The 20,792-nt window shown below is 38.6% G+C and overlaps 2 protein-coding genes and 1 pseudogene across 3 annotated transcripts in view; 1 reads left to right on the top strand and 2 right to left on the bottom strand.

Annotated features, from left to right (window-relative positions):
- Window positions 1-4,708, top strand: part of lrp2a (low density lipoprotein receptor-related protein 2a) — a 48,842-nt gene extending 44,134 nt beyond the window's left edge. Inside the window, 10 exon segments of the mRNA XM_078261830.1 lie at window positions 112-291; window positions 829-948; window positions 1,134-1,224; window positions 1,428-1,495; window positions 1,916-2,033; window positions 2,175-2,295; window positions 2,497-2,607; window positions 3,077-3,193; window positions 3,288-3,359; window positions 3,630-4,708. Coding sequence (XP_078117956.1) covers window positions 112-291; window positions 829-948; window positions 1,134-1,224; window positions 1,428-1,495; window positions 1,916-2,033; window positions 2,175-2,295; window positions 2,497-2,607; window positions 3,077-3,193; window positions 3,288-3,359; window positions 3,630-3,800 — 1,169 coding nt within the window. The 3' untranslated portion in view covers window positions 3,801-4,708.
- A 182-nt stretch (window positions 4,709-4,890) lies between these two features.
- Window positions 4,891-8,789, bottom strand: rdh1 (retinol dehydrogenase 1). The gene is made up of 6 exons (XM_078262890.1): window positions 8,784-8,789; window positions 7,879-7,941; window positions 7,412-7,742; window positions 5,912-6,170; window positions 5,216-5,379; window positions 4,891-5,117 (listed from the first exon to the last, which is right to left on the bottom strand). The coding sequence occupies exons 1-6, from the start codon at window positions 8,787-8,789 to the stop codon at window positions 4,891-4,893; spliced, it is 1,050 nt and encodes a 349-aa protein (XP_078119016.1).
- A 2,350-nt stretch (window positions 8,790-11,139) lies between these two features.
- Window positions 11,140-20,742, bottom strand: LOC144525211 (retinol dehydrogenase 7-like; annotated as a pseudogene). The gene is made up of 5 exons (XR_013502669.1): window positions 17,271-20,742; window positions 15,500-15,817; window positions 14,466-14,722; window positions 14,207-14,372; window positions 11,140-11,491 (listed from the first exon to the last, which is right to left on the bottom strand). The product of XR_013502669.1 is annotated as a retinol dehydrogenase 7-like (transcript).
- Between the last annotated feature and the right edge of the window lie 50 nt (window positions 20,743-20,792).

Below are 20,792 nucleotides of genomic sequence, written 5' to 3'. Positions count from 1 at the left end.
CCGGTCTGCAGAAATACAAACAGATATGACATTTAATGGGCAGGACTAATATAGTATTTTATTCAAATAACAGCGGCGGTTATTTAAAGTGTTGTGTTTTCTCTTTTTCAGACATTGGCCATCCCTACAGTCTGGATGTGTTTGAGGGGCACGTGTACTGGACAACGAAAGAGAAAGGTGAAGTGTGGAGGACTCACAAGTTTGGGAAAGGACATAAAGTCAAAGTTCTAACCATCAACCCCTGGCTCACTCAAGTCCGCATTTACCAGGAGCAGCGACACAACCAGTCAGGTCAGAACACAGAAGGATTCATATAAAGAGAAAAAAAGTTGTGCTATTGTACATTGTTTACATAAAGTGATGTTGGATTATTGCTGACACACTCATGCTTAATGTAGTGGCCTGTAAAAAGGCTTGTAAGACATATTAAGAAAAGGTTCTCAGTATGTCACATTGTAAAAATAAAAATTATAAATGGATTTGACAACTTTATGCGGCGACTTTTGCAAAAAATGACTATGTTTTTTCTTTTCTTTTTTACACTTCATTCTGAGTATATTTACTACTTCAAACTAAAAGTACAGAAGAGAAGAGGAGCTAGTAATCAGCAGTTATGTTTTGAAATGTCATTTTCTAATCTTTATTTAACAAGGAAGTTCCACTTTTCCTGACCAAGAAAGACAGCAATAACAAATAGTTACAGACTAACAAAGTAAGATAGATAACACAAGATATGCCTCGGAATCAATGCTATTATAAAAAAGAAATTATAAAATCCCTGCTCTGAACAATATCGTAGTGTTATTCTTTGTGCTCTTTCCTCTTCAGTACAAAACCCTTGTAAGAATGTGTGCAGTCATCTCTGTCTCCTCCGGCCTGGTGGATACACCTGCGCCTGCCCTCAAGGGTCCTCTCCGGTGCAGTTTGACTCCAATGAATGTGATGCAGGTAAACAACAGCCTGAGTGCATCTGCTGCCTGCACTCTTGTGTTGGCTGCTGTGTTGCGTCATCACTTTGCATTTGTTAACCCATTCTACATATGTGCCTGGCTGCTCCTGTGTGGTTTTGTGAAACTGTGGTGTGATATTGTTTTGTTGTTGATTGTGTGTATGCCTGGCTTTTGCTCCTGCAGCCATTGAGCCACCCGTTGTAATGCCCCCTGCATGTAGATGCATGAATGGTGGAACCTGCTACACTGATGAAGGCGGGCTGCCCAAGTGCAAGTGAGTTTAGTAGTAGGTGCCGTTCACACCAGTGATTGATTGATTGATTGATTGATTGGTTGGTTGATTGGTTGATTGATTCATTGATTCATTGATTCATTGATTCTCCATCAGTCATATCCAGTAATGCCTGAAATTCTACTTTTTCTAAATATACTTCAAGATGTTGTTTACCTATGTAAGAAAATAATGACTTTCTGCAGATGTCCATACGGTTATCTGGGCAGCTATTGTGAGATGGGGAAGTCAAGGGGCGCTCCAGCAGGAACAGGTACTGTAATTCGCCCATTATCTAAGCTACATTTTGTCTCTGCTTTAACTTGAAGTGTCGACTAAACTAATTCTAAAATGAAACAAAATAATTGGAGTCCTCTCTACAAATGCACTGGTTGACATGTGGGACCTGCTGCACAGTAACAGTCATGATCTGTTGGCTTTACAAAAACAGTCCGCCTCAGCAATTACTGAAGATGTTGACTTGCCAAAATCACTTTCCTTAATAAATAGCCATGTAATACTTCAACTGATCACTGTTTAACTTCTCTAATGGTTTAGCAAACTAATGGGTCATCCAACGGCCTGAACGGTTAAGGACTAGTCAGCAAAATGTTTAGTAGGAATGTTTATAATCAGCACATTATTGCAAGTGTCTAAAATGCATACAACTAAATATTTTCTACTGTTTCTGTAGCTGTGGCTGTTCTACTGGCAGTTATTATCATCCTGATCACTGGAGCTTTGGCTGTCGGCGTTTTCCTCAACTACAAACGAACAGGATCTTTCATCCCCTCCATGCCCAAACTACCCAGGTATCTTGGTGCTCTTTTTTTTTTTTTATTCTCTTTTTGACTCTCTGTTTTTTGTTGTGCTTACGAATGAATACTGTACTACAGTTAATGCATGCAGAATTTAGATCAAAGTTCAAATTGAAGTGTTTTGTTTTTATCTAGCCTCAGCAGCCTGGTGAAATCCGGTGACACAGGGAATGGGGTGACGTTTCGCTCGGGTGATAATGTTGATCTCGGACCATCACACATTGGAGTGTCATTCATTGACACAGCCATGCAGATGGTGAGTCCTTGAAGGATGCTTATTAGCAGTTAATATTCACTAAAAGTGTACTATCAGCATTTCTGACTCACAAACTAGTGCATTCTAGCATAGTGCGACTAGCATTCCTTCTAGAACTGCTTGTATCAGCAGCAGTTGGGAAAAAAATGAATGTCTTTAATGACTATGAAAATAAATTTTATCAAAATGATATCCTTATAGGACGATAATTTCGCCATGGAAGCTGGGAGGCAGCCAGTCACGTTTGAGAACCCGTTATACGCCACAGCTCCTGGAGCGTCCAGTGATCCTGCTGTCATTCATGCCACACAGGTACTCATTAATAAATGAATGAGGGATTTTTTTCCCCCACATTAATCCCACATGTAAACTAAGACTTCCAGCAGTTGACACTTTCCAAAGAAAAACAAAGCATTGCTGCAAACCACATACTGCACATGGTTCAGTTGCTTTCATCATTTCAGCATCTTCCAATAGAAAGTAATCTCTTTTTAGTTTTTTTAGTAAAATACCCACACGCTGCTGTGTCGTATCAAACAGCTTCTTTAGGTCCTTGGGAAAACGGTTTGAGTTCAAAACATTGTCATGTCCATGTAGAATTAAAGAAAAATCTGTCAGATAATCGTTATCCAGCACCTTCAGAGAATATATGGATGTACTGTACGTGCGCCTCCTGATTATTTTATTAAACTATCAAAATGAAAGAAAATATTATTAGTTAAGCCAATAAGATCAACCGTCATGCCTGATGAAACTGACATGACAACCTACTTCTTAACAGGTGACTGTTAATGTGAGTGGCGAACAGTTGGAGAACAAGTTTGTGAACCCGGCGTATCGCGAAGATCAGAGTGCGGGCGTTGTGAACACATCTTCTGTCAGCACCAAACCTGTGCAGGTGAGTCAAGTATACAGTATGTCCATATAACACTAAGCTAAATTATTATTATTATTAAATGTGATGCCACCTCACTGTTTGTGCTTGTTTGCAGGAGTCAAAGTGGAGCCTTTTCAAGCGAAAATTAATGCCAAGCACCACATTTGAAAACCCTTCATATTCAGAGGTAAGTTTGGACATGGGAGTCGCAATGAAAAATGTTAGTTGCTTGCGTTTGGACCCCGAAGTGCAGAGACAGGAGACAGAGAGCGATTCAAGGGTGTGTATTAACAAAAAGTCACTTAGTAACTGGCAGGGAAGGCTGCAGTCAAAGGCTGGCTCGGAGCAGGGGAGAAATGAAAAAACACCCAAACACAAAATACACATTTTTAGGACACCAGTTACAAAATAGAAAGTACAGGTATTATTTCAGCTTACCCTCTGCATTGTTATACAGATGAAGGATGAAAAGCCTGTAGGAAGCAGTGGGGACTCTTCTGCCCCTGAGCCCTCTCCGTTTGTCCCCCCCGCCAAACCTCAGAAGAGGGATCGTCCGAGCACCTTTTCGCCAACCGAGGACAGTTTCAAAGACACAGCCAACCTTGTGAAAGAGGACAGCGATGTATAACCCTCCCTCTCACCGACGGGAATTGAAAAAATAAAACACACTTTGCACAGAATTTATTTTTTTATGCAGTCTGTGTACAAAAACTTGATTGTTTTAGGAAAAAAGAAATACATTTCTACAGAATGAAGAAAAAAAGTCTTCTGTGACTATGCCTTCTGACATTTCTTATGCCATTTCTTGTGTTAATGTTTTCTTTATTCTGATGTACAATATGTATATCTTTGCACTGAAGCTGCTGATAGAAATGTTGATAAATAAGTTGTATATTTGTAAATTTGAACAGTAAGATTTTGTCAGAAAATATCTTTGAAATAGATCCTATGAATAGTTTAACATAAACACAATTACACAGATGATAAAAAAAGTGAGCTGCATTCTGAATGTACAGTACTTATATGATCGAAGGTTATTAGAGAAATGTGTGATGTGAATGATATTTCTTTTTTGCCACTGAACAAAACTGAAGATGTATTTACTTCATCTTTCATGTTTATATACCTCATTTCAGGGCTGGAAACTAAACAAAAGCAAGACAAAAATAATTGGATTTTAACTTATGCCATTCAATTTTTCAAAGATATGTGCTCCAGTATAAGCAGATGCATGAAATGTGTGCAAAGCATTCTCGTTGTACTCAATCAAACTCATTATGTTCCCTGACTTTATGACTTTGAATCAACGTGATCATCTTTTTTAGTAATGATATTGGAACGATGGCCAAAATTGTTTGGAGCAATACTTGAACATGCCCGTGTTTGTTTTACATGGAAATTAATTGATGTAGTTGATTATTTTGAAAAAGCAACACATGACATGAGGATGCAGATGTAAATGGCTGTTTTTTAAACATGGTGAATAAATTCTTAACTTTACAGAATGATTTATTTTGTATCATAATGAGAACAAATAAAAACTGTATCTGTGATCATCCACAACATGCCCATATGGTTTAAATTGCTGCTGCTGAGACGTGAAATTAATACATTTCCTATTTTGTAACAGTCTTGACACTAAAGAACGTTTGTCACAATATATTTTATTTTATCATTTTCACAAAATGATCTGTCATACTGTTCAGTTAAGTGGCCTGTTAGACATGTCTTTTGTCCTTAGGTAACGGAAGAAGGGCATTGATAACAAAGTCCGACACAAAAGAAGGGAGGTAGGACAGAGGAATCCAAAAAAACTTGGCATCCCAGCCTGCACCATAACGTGTGCGTGGGAAGCGAGCTGTCAGTGCATGCTCCATACACCTGGTCACCTTAGAGATATCTGGACTGCACAAGATGCCCATAGAGAATCCCTGAGCTTTCACATCTGACAGGGAAAAACAAAGCAGAGGAGTCATTCAGATTCAATTCCTATTTATTTGACACTATTTGTTGCTGAATGCCATCAACTGTACTTCCACTCACAGTCATCCAGGTATGTGTCTCCATAGGAGTCTTTGACATCTTGAGGGAGACGGGTCCACAGCCTCCTCTGGTCAGCTTCAATAAGATCTAGACTGGTAACACCTGTCTTGAAGAAACCCGGCTCAATAATGCTCACTTTGATGCCAAAGTGTTGCATGTCCCTCCTGGGCAGAAGAAGCAGAACATTGTGTTTCCTTAGTGTAGCTGGACAGCTTTATATTGACCATTTTCTTTTAAAAGTAGGCTTATATCATGTTAAAAAAATAAAAAAACATTTTTGCAGATGACTAATTGTCAGTCTTTTGCAAGTAAACGTTGTAGAAAGTAGTACTGTACTGAAAATACAATTTTGAGATACTTGTACTTGACTTAAGTATGTCCATTTCATACCACTTTATACATCTACAGTACTTCACTACATTTCAGAGAGAAATATTGTACTTTTTACTTCAATACATTTATTTGAAAGCCATAGTTATTCACTTTTAAAGTTCACAACTTACATTGAAAAACATATAATAAGCTTATAAAACTCATTGTTAAAGATTAAATCAGAGGCAATCACTACTACTAAAAAAACTACTGGGAAAAACTAAATGTGTGCTAAACATGCAGGTTTTTGTTTTGTTTATAATAACCCATTTGCAGAATTTCCTATCTCAAGAGAATGTGATCAATATGTTTTCTTCACACTACCTGAGGCTGTCGGAGAAGGCTTCCACTCCCCATTTGGACAGGCAGTACCCTCCACCAGTGAGAGACAGTCTGCCCAAAATACTGGCCGTATTTACCACCCTGCCGTGGGCCTTTTTCAGCAGAGGCAGAAACTGGAGCGTCACCTCAATAACTCCAATCAGATTCACATCTAAAACCTTTGTGAAATCCTCCAACTGCATCCAGTCTGTTGGACCGATGGGGACGGACCTGCCGGCATTATTCACCAGACCCCACAGACCTGCAGAGAAAAGAGGCAGGAACGTTACCAACTTCTGATCTTTATCTCTCTTTTGTCGATATAAGAGAATGTTTTTGATTTATTATCTTCACAAATATCTGAAATGTCTTTGCAGTTACAACTGGCTTGATTCCTTCCTCATCAATATACGTACGTCTATAGTTTAGAGTGCTTTATACTGTATGCCTCATCTGACCAGCAGCAAACTGTCTGAAATAAAGGCTAAAAAAGGTCTTGATCTACCTGTTCTTTTCATATTACATACTTTTGCACACTACAGATATTTCAAATCTGTACATTTTATCTAAACCACTGATTGTTCTGCACTAATCTCTAATTCTTTCTAGTATCTAGTATCTTTACACAGCATTTAACACGTTAAGCGGAGCCTCTGTAAACTCAGTTGTGTATATTGTTTTTATGTATTTGTATATTTAACAAATTATTATTTCCATTATGGATTAATCTGCCTATCATTTTCTCAATTCATGGATTTGTTGATCTATACAAATGTAAAAATAATATAAATAAATAAATAATTTTGAAGAACCTGAGGTGACATTTTTAAATGACAGTTTTTTTTATCTGTAATTTATGTGTGTATGCATTTATATTTGTTTCCATGACACGTTTCTTGACCTTAAATTGATCCTAAATTACTTAATCTTATTCTCATTCTGTTTTCATGTTTCTTTATTTTGCTGCACTGACACCAGTACAGAAAGAACAGAAACTCTTCTACACATGCTCTTGATGAATAAGGTCTGATTCTGAAAAGTTATATAATTTTCTATAAAATATGGCTGATTTTCCCCAGAGGTAATGATGGTGGAATGAGACTAATCCAATCAGTACATAGAACATACAGTATAGTGTTTGGGAGTTATGTCCACTACTCAACCCAACACACACAGTCCAGGCATATTCACTACTTCCAATGAAGTAAAGTCTAAAAAGCTTCTAAAAGGTTTACACTCAGGTCACGATAAACTTTGAATCAAATCTGTAGTTCAGATTTATGTTTGGAGAATCTTTACTGTGTTCCTGGCTTTAAAATATGCAGACTATGAGGTAAGTATTTTCTCCCTCCTCTTTACAAAATAGAGGGTGTGCTAAACATATCAGTAGGAGGATGATGAGTTGATGATGGGATGGTCCAGGTTGCCTCTATCTCTCCCAGTGCCTCACTCTGACTGGCACCCTATCTGTGTGTACCCCCTGCTGCTTTCCACCTGGCTCACCTCGCTCTCCGACTTCTTTGCTCACAAACTCCACCGCCCTCCTGATACTCGCACTGTCTGTAACATTCAGCATGAGGGTCTTCAGTCTGGGGGAGGCCGCTGTTGTCAAATCTGCTGCACCTTTCTCTGTGAGACATGCAGCCATGACGTGGAAGCCTTTTCCATCCAGCTGCCTGGCCAACAGATTCCCAAAGCCGCTGTCACAGCCTGTGATGAACACATGCTTCTGGCTGAAGCCATCAACCTTGTAGGAATCTCTGATGTACCAGCGGACGGCAGTAAGAGTGGCCAGAAGTAAAGCACAGCTTAAGGCCAGGTGTGACAGGATTGCCTAAAACACACAATCCACAGCTTTGACTTCATGCCTCTTTTTTTCTTCTAAATATTCTACACACATTCTCTGTAAAATGTAAATAAAAAAAGTGAATATTTATGCAAAGAGTGCAAACAAAGAGAAATCAACTTACCTCTAATAAATATATTGTCAGATTGTCAGTTGACACCTGAATGAAGAAACTTGAGATGTATTTCTTCAGTTCAAAACGTTTAAGATCCCATACACAGAAGCATGATGACTAACATTGAACAACCCATTCCTATCCTCATTATCCCTTATCCTTAGACGTAATAAGCAGCAATAAACCTGCCTACCACAGAGGCCTCCGAAGGCCCAATAGGCTGTTTTTATGTGTCAGTTGGTTTGCAATAATGTGATTAACTGCACATTTACTTGGGGATATGCGCCACTAACAAAGACACGTTATTGGAATTAAAGAGCAACGTAACCCCTCATTTAACTTGAACACTCACCCCTTCACATAATCAAAAAATGTTTTCAAACTCATAAGTCTGCCTCAAAATGTGCATGGTGCATGTTCCTAAACAAATGTGTTTAACCAGAGCTAATTTCTGCTCCAGCGCCATCTAGTGGCAGTGGGTAAATCTGGCCATGGCAGTAATGCACACTAGACAGGATACTTCCAATACTTTAACTAAAAGCAGGGTTTATATATCTATTTTGTATCCCTCATATCTACTGATTGAACGTGAATCCCTTATTTAATAACATAATATAATAATAATGATAAGATAACTATATTATACCGTCACCAAATCTCTGAAGGAAATATTGTATTTTTTTTCTCTATTACATTTAACTGACATTTTTTGCATAATGAGTCCTTGAGTGAATGAGTGCTTCTTCTTCTGATACTTTAAGTAGGCTACATTTTCTAAAGCATTTTTTGCATTGTGCTTACAACTTTTACTTAAGTGAAGGATCTGAATACCTCCTCCACCACTGTGCTATACTAACACATGCACTGGATTTTGTTTGTGATTCTTTACATATCATAAACAAAACCCTATTCACCTCCATTGTGCTTGGTTTTAGATAAAACCAAGCCTAAATGTATAGCTTAACACCACAAAAGGTAAGTGGGAAAAAAGTTTCGTGTTTGATGAATTGATCCTTTAATGCAACAATATCTCTCAACCATCAGATGGCATCAGATCTCATTAAGCTGGTCCGTGTAAAAATAATGAATAGTTTAATCGTGTCTTTTCTTTAATTTTAAAGGAAGGTTATATCCAGATTCTGTTTGGGAGCTCCTAGTTCCCACTGCAAGACTTTCAAAGTCGCCAGTTCGCTGTAGGCCTACTATTTCATACACTATAGTGTATGTGACGCTATAGCTACCTGACTGGGCTCACACCATAGATGCATAATTATACAACTGTATGATTTACAGTCACGCCAGACTGTAAAAAAGACTCACACGGACAGAGACCACCCACGCCAAAGACAGTTTAGAACCTGACATGGCTCACACACACTGAATAATCAAATAATAAAACGTTTTTGTCACGAAAACACACGCGAGAAGTGACACGGGAGATGACGTAGAACCATACGCAAAACAAGATTTTTGGATGTCCGCCAGAAACGAGCGCTCCAAGTTTGTAGCTGATTTGCAGCGATTAAACAAAACAGAAAAATACATTTTAGACAGTGCGCCTTTAAGGGGTGTTGTCGTTGGCAAAAATAACCTTATCGTTTCCACACGTATTTACTACTTATAGTCTGTTTTCTTCTAGGTGCAACAACAACAACTTTGGTTCGTGTTTCAAATGCAACACTAAATGCAAACTACAGTCAAGTACAAGCGACCCCCTGCTGGTTCTCTGGTAATGAACATCAAAGCCAAGTAACAATAATGCAAACATACCATGGCTAAGATGCGTCTTCCTCATCAGACAATAACTGATAAAGTGCCAGTCCTTTCTCAGTCAAGTTGTGTCAGGGTGTGATGATCAGTGTGTTTAGTGTCAAGGTCCATAGTAGATATAACGGAAGGGTTAAATGTTTCACCATTATGGGGTTGTGTAATAGACAACACTAGATTATATGACCCATGGTTTTGATAACTGCAGTCCCCCTTTTACCTCAAATCAACCTTGAAAACACAACATCTCAGGCCAAAGGTCCCAGACTGCTTATGTATTTCATATTGAAGGGAAATCAACATTAAGAATCTGAATACAGGTTTAAACAGAGCCATTGGAGCCAAAGTCACATCAAGAAAACAAAGCTTTGCAAGCTGAATTTGTTGTGACTGTGTTTAACATCATATGACTTAACCCTTGTGCATATATTTAAAATGACTGAGGTTATGTCATGAGAAAATGGCTCAATCTGGTGGACAATAGTAAAAACAGTTTTGAAGCCAGGGCTCTAGATTGAAAACCTGATATAAAAGAATGCATGATTTTATGCTGTAACCACCGTGGGATCTCATGGGGTTTGAATGGGAACATTTCTGTGTGACTCCAGTTTATTATACACTTATTATAGGAACTTCCAAAATTCTAAAAACATCACACCCCTGCCAAAATGTATGCCATATGCATTAACACAACCACAATTAAAAATCCATTGTCTCTGAAACGAGGGTAACTCAACATGATAGTGGATAACCATAAGGACAACTCTGACAGCAAGAGGCTGGGGTGGGTGCATGATCTGCAAGAAGACATTAGTATAGATGATTGGAATAAAATATGCTCAAAAGCACAAACACAGACTATCAGTACCAGATTAAGACTTATACAGTATAACTGGATAATGATCATTTATATTGCTATACTGTTAAGTTAAATACATTTAATCCTAATATACCTGACCACTGTTTTAAGTGCAACACTCACCAAGGTACCTTGTATCATTGTCTGTGGGAATGTGAGCATATACAAATTTTCTGGAGGACAGTGACAGGCTATATTTCTCAAATTACCTCCTCCCCAGTACCTGTATCTCCTAAACTATGTATTCTGAGCCTTTACCCTGATAATTGTGTAATATCGATTACAGAAAGACCGGACCTGTCAGGCCATGTGCTATATTGCCCTCTGCTGGAGAAATGTTAATTGTCTCAATGTGGTTTAAAAAATAAGTCTGGCTCTTGAGAAAGTCACTTACATAGGGAAAAAAGCCTCTGAATTTAACAACATCTGGGAGATGTTCTTGATGTAATTGTAACTGTTCAATGGTTATCGTAAAAAAACTAAAAACAATACAAATATGTTGAAAAAAAATAAATAATTGAAAGCCGAAAATGTTCCTTGTGAAGCACAAAGGTTAGGAAGCAAAATCCATTGTCTGTTGCCAAAGGCCATTATCTGTAATGCATTTAGCTTAGGCATGATAATGTCAGGAGTCAAAGACATAATAAAGAGCCAAACACATTTTATAATACAGAAAATGTTGTCGTCAATAGTATAATCCTTCATGTACAAACAGTTATTGCAGTAAAAAAAAGACATACATGAACTTCCTACTGATTTGACAGAAACTACCGTGCAGAGACTTTTGTTTTTACAGTAGGATTATTTTACGGAAAAGCCTATCGGAGATGCAGGTTGGCATGTACGACACAGGCAACCAGAAGAACTTAGCGTCCCATCCAGCAGAGTAGCGTGTACGAGGATGAACGGCAGAGATGGCGTGCTCCATGCAGCTGACCACCTTCATCAGGTTGCTGTCCGTCAACATCCTGAACCGTTGAGTCAACATTTCAAGAGCTGAAAGAGAAGCATTTCACCCATGGTTTATATACAGGGCAACGCTCTATTTTACAGGTTTTTCCATTTCTAGTTAGTTCCTAATGATTTCTGAGGAGGCTTCTTGGAAAGAGCTGTATAATTTGGCATGAATTATAGGTAAATAAAGACAAGGTTCAGTTGGTACACTACAAAATAATGAATCACAATGAAACACTAAACTAAGTCAGTGCACAGAAGACCAGCTGAAGCAGCAAATTACAAGCAAATTATTTTTCTACAGATAAGCATACAATTTAACATATATGAAGAACAGTGTGTCTATTTTCTCTCAAATTAGGACACATAGTTCCTTCCAGGAAACCTACAACATATGACATGTTAATTATGAGCAAATAAGGGAACCACAGCATAAAGCATAACCTATAATTGATATCATCAAGAGAACTCATCAAAATGTTTAAAAATGTAATTTTTGAAAATCCTGAACCTATTCAAGTTTATCTATACAGAAGAGAATCACAAATTATTATAATCTACTACAAAGTTGCTTTAAATTGAGTGAATAATTCATCATAGAACAGAATGTGCATATTTTTACTGTGCCACCAGTGGGTGCCAGACTTACAAAGATGAAAAAGAACGAGAAAATCAGTTCTTCAGGTTTATTTCTAACAGCTCAAAAGCATCCTTAAGATCAGACCATTTCTCTCAGTGACAAAAAACAAGAGGTAGTCCTCACATTGAAAATAAAAAAACACTAAATCTAATTGCTATATTGTGTTAATATTTATAGTGGAGCAGCTGGGTTGAAATATTCATAATAATTGTGCATCTAGTGACACATTTAGCACAGGTAGGTTTATACGTTATGAAAACGTAATGACTCTTGATAAAAAGGCATGTTAAATCAGATGTCAGAAGGCTACAGACTACTTTTTTTTGGGGCATTTTAGGCCTTTATTTTGTATAGGACTGCTGAAGACATGAAAGGGGAGAGAGAGGGGGAATGACATGCAGCAAAGGGCCGCAGGGCGGAGTCGAACCCGCAGCCGCTGCGTCGAGGAGTAAACCTCTATATGTGGGTGAGGTGAGCTACCCAGGCGCCCAGACTACTTTTTTAAAAAGCTTTTAATCTGAGAAAATGCAAAAAAACAAAACAAATAAAGGAGCAGTGTCACTTTTCATTGGCATTAGGCTACAATTGACAGAGATATCACTGGATAAAGTTCAGGGTCACCAGTAACCTCTAGTCACAGGAGAACTTTTAAACTTTTCTCATATATATATATATATATATATATATACATATATATATATATATATATATATATATATACACACATACACACACACACAGTTGTGTTCAAAATAATAGCAGTCCAACATCACTAACCTCATAAATCAATTTTTTTTGGTAGAAGTGATATTTCTACATGGCAAATAATTTACTAGTAAGTATTGTAGAGTCATAGAAAACCAACAGACCCAACAGTCATGACAGATGTGAAGCAGTTCTCAGAAATAATGGTTATGCAACTAAATATTAGTGCAGTGATTCAAAGTAAAGCATTTTTCAGTTTATACAGTAAATGTTTGAGTTTGTAAAGAACACCCGCACATGTTTCTTTCAATTAAGAAACATTGCCAAACTTAGAGCTGTTGTTTCGCATTCTGAGCTTGAGATGATCATTCATGGATTTTTATCATCCCGGCTTGATTACTGCAACTCCATTTTCACTTGTCTTAGCAAGTCCTCCCAGGACCGTCTACAACTAGTCCAGAACTCTGCTGCTAGACTGTTGACCAGGTCCAGCAGGATGTCGCACATCACTCCAATTTTATACTCATTACATTGGCTTCCGATCAAGTTCAGGATACAAATTAAAAGTTCTTGTTCTGGCCTATAAAGCTTTGCATGGTCTGGCACCTGCTTATATATCTGACCTGCTCCATCCGTACACTACGAACAGGTCCCTCAGGTCTTCTAACCAAGGATTAATGGTGGTCCCACGCGCTCGTTTAAAAACTAAAGGTGACCGTTCCTTTGAAGCAGTGGCTCCAAACCTGTGGAACGCCCTTCCTACTGTCCTACGTTCTGCAGTATCTGTTGAAGCTTTTAAAAAGCAGCTGAAGACACATCTGTTTAAATTCACATTTGACTCTTGTCTGTAAACTTTGGGTTTTAATCGTTGAAATGATTTTCATTGGTCATTCAATAATTATTTTCTTTTTTCCCTTGTTTATTTTCTGTTGGATTGCACTGTATTTCTACAAATACTTATCTTGTGAAGCACTTTGTGACTTTGTCTGTAAAAAGGTGCTATATCAAATAAACTTATTATTATTATTAACAAAGAAACAGTGTTCTAATGTGTCTGTCACACAGACATTGAGCAAGTTAATTCCACTTTGCACTTGCAGCGCTTAACGCAAGCCTTGATGCACTTTCTACAAGTCATTACCATCTTTTGTAAAAAAAAAATAAATAAAAAAAATAGTACCTTTACTTGTAATTTAATAATTAAACATCTTCAACAGAACTCGTTATTTTACATGTTAGCAGAATCTGCTTTGTTAATGTTTGTTTATGTCATGGAGAACATGGGTCATTTTTGGAGAGATGAGCACCAGTCGACAAAACATCTCCTCTATGTTTGTGAATTGTTCTGTGATGTGTTGAGCTGCTAAAGCAATACAAAAAACGTTATTAACATAAAAGGTTGAGTAACTCACAGTCATTTAAAAAAGCAGGTCCATAGTCGTCTCTTCACATCCTGAGGCAATCTGTCCCAGAGCTTCCTCAGGTTATTTTTGCATCCCCATTATGTCAGTCACATTTGTTTTGAAGAAGCCCGGCTCAATGCATGCAACCTTGATACCAAATGGTGCCATGTTTAAACTGAAAGATAAATTAGGTTTGCTGTTAGTCAAGAAGACACTTGTGAGAATAACAACGTGTGTACAGCATGAAAAAGGTTACATCTCCTCTCACCGCAGACTGTCGTTGAAGGACTCCATCCGCACTTGGACACGCAGTACGGTCCGCCGAACGGGGTGACTCGCCCAAACACACTGGCGACGTTCACCACTCTGCCTCTGGCCTTCTTGATGAGAGGGAGGACGCTCAGTGTTACGTCGATTACACCGCACAGATTGACAGCTATCATGTCCTTGTAGTCGTCTATAGTGAGCCAGTCAGTGGGACCAGACGGCAGAGCGACTCAGCGTAGCTCACCACGGCCCACAGGCCTGAAGCAACACAACAAGATAATAAATGCAAGGAGATGAGTACCCACTTGCATGGCACCACTTGCGTAGCATCACCTACAAGTGAAATAACTGCCTAATTCCTAAAACTTGAGTTAGAAGAATACTTTGACACTATGGGAAATACGGTTTTTGTTATCCCCTTTCTTGCAGAGCGTTAAGTAAAGAATTTATACCACTCATGTACGTACAGCAAATATGTAGCTACAGCCAGCAGCCGGTTAGCTTAGCATAAAAACATAGGCCTGGCTCTTTCGAAAGGTAACACAATCCACTGAAGTTACTATGCCTGGCAAAGAAATAGTCCAGTTTTTGTACTGATTAAACAAAACGAGATAAAGTGTGTTAGTTACTGAGCTTTAGAGGTGCTGGTAGGTGGATTGTATCACCTTTAACAGAACCAGAATAGCGGTTTCCCCTTGTTTCCGGTCTTTATGCTAAGCTAACTAGCTGCTGGCTGTAGCTTCATGTTGACGGACAGACACGAGAGTGGTATCAATCTTCTCATCTAACTGTCGTCAAGAAAGTGAACAAGTGCATTTCTTAAAACGTTGAACTGTTTCTTTAAAGCTGGAACATTTTCTTTAAGATACATTATCAGCACTGCCCAGTTTTAAACATAAACAACATTAATATTGTTGATTCACCTTACATCCTACTAATGCTGCAAAATCTGACATAAATATAATACCCGTCCGTGAGATAAAAGAAACATCATTAAATGTGACACTATAAAATGAGCATCTCAAAGCCTCTCACCCTTCTGTCCAACCAGAGTCTTGATGAGAGCTGCCGTTCCGCTGACACTCTTGGAGTCGGTGACATCCAGGTGAAAGGTTGTCAGTCTGTCGGAGGCGTTCTCCTTCAGCTCATCCTCACCCTTCTCAGTGTAACAGCATGCGATTACATTGAAGCCCAGCTTGTCCAGGTGTCTTGCGAGGAGATTGCCAAATCCAGTGTCACAGCCAGTAATGTAGACATATTTATCTTCCTTGTTGGACACTCTTCTGCTGCCCTTATACCAGCGATAGGCGAACCAGGGAGCCACTAGTCCAAGGATATACAGGTACATTTTTTCTAAAGAAAAAGACTGTCAGAGTTTAATCCAAAAAACTCACATTCATAATGTTATACTGGCTATAAATGAAAAAAAATAACAAAAAACTGACATGTCACAATTTGAAATAATTGTGATAAATGGATACTCCTTGTTGTATTTTTATTTATATGGAGCTCAGTTGCACCTGCATTTTAGCATACAGTTGACAAAACAATCTCTTGACAAGGTCCATTTAGCTGCTTTTCTAGAGCTTTCAATAGTCAAACACATTCTTCTTCAGCCGATGGAGTTTGCCTAATCGATCGTTACAGAATCTTTGACTGAGATTTTAATCTTAAACTTTAAAACAACGTGGGTGAGAAGTCTACAAAGCAGTCAGATGTAAATGTAAATGACAAATGTAAATATCTTCAATTGTATGACAATTTTACATCAGCTGAAAAAGATTGTGTGATATGACCAAAAGCTCCAGAACAGCTGGTAATATTGCAATGTCAGTTACAGCTACTTCTCGGGGAGAATTCACTTATTCTAATGTGTCTGATGTGGTCTACATATGAAAAAAACTGTGAACTCCCCCTCTATTGCACTTTCCCAAATAGAATAAAGCTTTCACAAATCTGAAACTGTGTTTTTAAGAATCGTTAGCCTCTCTGGGATAATTTGGTCCAGATTTGACACTAGGTATAGTGGTTTTGGATCTGGACCTGGTTTTATGTGGTCTACATATGAAAAAGAACAAGGAAATCCTCCTTTATTGCATTTTCACAAATATAATAAAGTTTTCAAAAATCTGAAACTGTGTTTTTAAGAATCTTTAGCCTCTCTAGGATAATTTAGTCCAGATTTGACAAGTCTGGGTACAGTGATTTTGGATCTGGACCTGGTCCAATGTGGTCTACATATGAAAAAGATCAGCTTTAAGTTTCCCTTAAATTTCCCCTTAACTGCCGAATCGGAAGGTGCAAATCGGAAGCCAAGTCAACTTCAGCGTCGTAATTGACTAGCATTATCCAAATAGAGCACAACACATACTTTTGTGTTTTTCTTTCTGAATTGCAATGACACTGTAATTTGTTGATAAAGCAAAAATAAAAATGTGAAGTCTGTCAAATCTCTTGCAATCCTAATCTCACATAAAGGAATGTGTGACTATCTACTGTTGAAATGTATGAAAAGTGCAGTCTTAACACGACTAAGCTTTCTGACATTTTGCATCTTCTTTGTGAACAATGACACAAGTACTTGACATTCTGATGGCACTGACATGTTTATCGACATAAAGATTTACTTTTGAGGAATGGATTAGAGATTTTGAGCAAGTTACAGGCTTTTGCAGGTCATCTGTGTGGTGTTGTTTGTAATAATTGTTTTGAGAAACCGACTTACTGGTTTTCAAATGTTAAGAATGATTCAAGAAGTAGCCTACCAAAGCGACTGAGAAAGAGTGGAAAGAAAAAAAAAACTTACGTGCGGAGAGTGAATTCATTAAGTGTCGCATGGCAGGACAGGACGTTAATTTTCGGGAGAGACACAGATAGTGAAGATTTGTACAAAGTTGTTTTTTTCTTTTACTACTTCATTAATTTGAAGGTAACTTCCGGGAAACTCAGGTATCCTCCACGCAAATTAGCTTTCCCTAGGATAGAGAAGGCATGACCCGCCCTAATGTGCTTCTGATTAGCCAGTACGTTGCCATAGGCAATTAAAGGCAGTGTAAGGCAGAGTAGGGTGGGACACAGGGGCGGACTGGGACCAAAATTCAGCCCTGGCACTGTAGTCAGACCAGCCCACATCACCATACAGCCCCACCCACGGACACGTGCATTCACTAATTACATTTGTGTACAGATGGTGAAATAATATAAGCAGTACCTTATGTAACAGATTTTTAAACATTTAATGTAAGTAACTGGTAAACAATGCTTACTACTTTTTAAAGAGCACACGTTTATAACAAATGTACACATACCGTCTGTCTGTTGATGCCTTTTGTGCTCAGAATTGGCCTTTGGGGGAACACATAAAGCATGGGGCGGTCTGGTCTCCCCCAGGAAATTTTGAGGGTAAAATACTTCAATTCCTGCATTCTGATAAATTTTTGGGCACCAATTTCTGGTAACAATGTCTATATTTATGGCAAGGAAATCACAAAATTCTGGTGGCAGGTAACAATTTAAAATACTAAATATAATGGAATATTATTATATTCAGTAGTCCAGCAAGGGGGCTTTCACATCCGGGACATGGGCCGGATACGACAACACTTGACCCCAAAGTCCAGTTGTTTAATTAGCATGAACAGGGCTTTATGGTAACTTCTTTTCCCCAAGGAGCATGTTTTGCTCCCAAGTTGAAAAATGTAGGACTGACTTACAGAGGCTACTGCTTTTACTGCTAAATTGTACAATAACAAAATCATGTTATGGATACAAAATGTTATGAAGTGTAATGTTTTCTATTGATCAAAAATGATCAGGGATGTTGAGACTACAGTGTAACGGACCACCACAGTTCATGCGTAGGCCTACATGTGAACCGCGGATTAATTGCAGAGTTTAACCTTCATAGTGTAAAACTATTACGTGCATGGGGCACAGCAGAAAGACGGAGCAGAGCGATGCTGCTTGTTCAGGGTTGTCAGGTCCTATAGGCCTACACTTCGCATCAGGCGTTAAAACCAACTGTACCAAAACACTGAACTGGACTGCTATTTAACGCGACAACGAGACGTTTTTAACCGGTAATGAAACTGTCTCAATTTAATACTCATGCCGTCAGACAGCCGCGCGGAAGGACAGCAGCAAGTGCTTGATTTTGACAGAATGTCCCAATTTGAGTAACTTCTGATTGGGTCGGTCGGCCCATCTCGGGACTAGCCTGGCCGTTGCCGACTGGCCAAATGCTTAATATTTATTATTATTATTATTATTAATATTATTATTATAACCATAGTGAAATCGTGCAAGTGATAAAAACCTGTCCTCTGCGCTGTAGGCCTGTAAAGACAATTTATTTGTATAATAAAAAAAAAAAATCTGACCGGCCCACATTAAAAAAAATGGTCCGGCCCCTCTGGCATTTGCCAGAGTTGCCAGATGGCCAATCCGCCCCTGGTGGGACATGCCTTCGCCATCGTAGGAAACGCAATCGCATCCTCCCCCCACTTTTCATGGAAATGATGTGTGAAAATCGCCATCTGCTGGAGACTATATGATCATATCAGATCGATGGATAGATGGATAGAGCATACATTTTCCATATTTCCATAGCACATATACAGTAGGCCTACTGTGCAAAAGTTTTAGGCAGGTATGAAAAAATGCTGTAAACTAAGAATGCTTTCAAAAATGGAAGTGTTAATAATAATGTGTTTATTTTCATCAATTAACAAAATGCAGTGAATGAACAGAAGAGGAATCTAAATCAAATCAATATTTGGTGTGACCACCCTTTGCCATCAAGACAGCATCAATTCTTCTAGGTACACTTGCACAAAGTTTTTGAAGGAACTCGGCAGGTAGGTTGTTCCAAACATCTTGGAGAACTAACCACAGATATTCTGTGGATGTAGACATCCTCAAATCCTTCTGTCTCTTCATGTAATCCCAGACAGACTCGATGATGCTGCGATCAGGGCTCTGTGGGGGTCATGCCGTCACTTCCAGGACTTCCTGTTCTTTACGCTAAAGATAGTTCTTAATGACCTTGGCTGTAGGTTTTATTTTTGTTTGTTTTTTTAAGATTATTTTTGGGGGCTTTTCCCTTTATTTTGAAAGTGGATAGACATGAAAGGAGGAGAGAGATGGGGGATGACATGCAGCAAAGGGCAGCAGGTCGGATTTGAACCCTGCGCCGCTGCAGGACTCAACCATGGCTGTATGTTTGGGGTTGTTGTCCTGCTGCAGAATACATTTGGGGGGCAATCATACGCGTCCCTGATGGTATTGCATGATGGATAAGTATCTGCCTGTATTTCTCAGCATTGAGGACACCATTAATCCTGACCAAATCTCCAACTCCATTTGCAGAAATGCAGCCCCAAACTTGCAAGGAACCTCCACCATGCTTCACTGTTGCCTGCAGACACTCATTATTGTACCGCTCTACAGCCCTTCAGCGAACAACCTGCCTTCTGCTACAGCCAAATATTTCAAATTTTGACACATTTTCTGCACCCGTTCCTATGTTTTCGTGCATAGTTGAGTCGCTTGGCCTTGTTTCTATGTCAGAGGTATGGCTTTTTGGCTGCAACTCTTCCATGAAGACCACTTCTGGCCAGACTTCTCCAGACAGTAGATGGGTGTACCTGGGTCCCACTGGTTTCTGCCAGTTCTGAGCTGATGGCACTGCTGGACATCTTCCGATTTCAAAGGGAAATAAGCTTGATGTGTTTTTCATCTGCTGCACTAAGTTTCCTTGGCCGACCACTGCATCTACGATCCTCAACATTGCCCGTTTCTTTGTGCTTTTTCAAAAGAGCTTGAACAGCACATCTTGAAACATCAGTCTGCTTTGAAATATTTGTCTGGGAGATTTTTCTGTATTTGTTTTGTAAATTGATAAAAATAAACAATCATTATTTATATTTTTGAAAGCATTCTTCCTTTACAGCATTTTTTCACACCTGCCTAAGACTTCTGGACAGTACTGTATATTTCCATGCAATATTATGTTATGTGTTCAATGTTTAAGGTCTTTAAAAGACATAAAGACATTCAATGTTTTCTAGTGTGTCACACATTTTGTGACAAACTCGCATTGATACACGATGTATGGGACAATTTGAAAAAAGCCTCTGAATTTAACAACATCTGGGAGATGTTCTTGATGCAATTGAACAATTACAATGGTTATCGTAAAAAAACAAACAAAAAAAACCTACACAAATATGTTGAAAAAAATAAATAATTGAAAGCCGAAAATGTTCCTAGTGAAGCACAAAGGTTAGGAAGCAAAATCCATTGTCTGTTGCCAAAGGCCATTATCTGT

This window comes from Sander vitreus, chromosome 11 (assembly GCF_031162955.1).
Source record: "Sander vitreus isolate 19-12246 chromosome 11, sanVit1, whole genome shotgun sequence".
Taxonomy (NCBI): Eukaryota; Metazoa; Chordata; class Actinopteri; order Perciformes; family Percidae; genus Sander; species Sander vitreus.
Note: the sequence above shows the minus strand (reverse complement) of the source record. Positions and strands in the feature narration are given on the sequence as shown.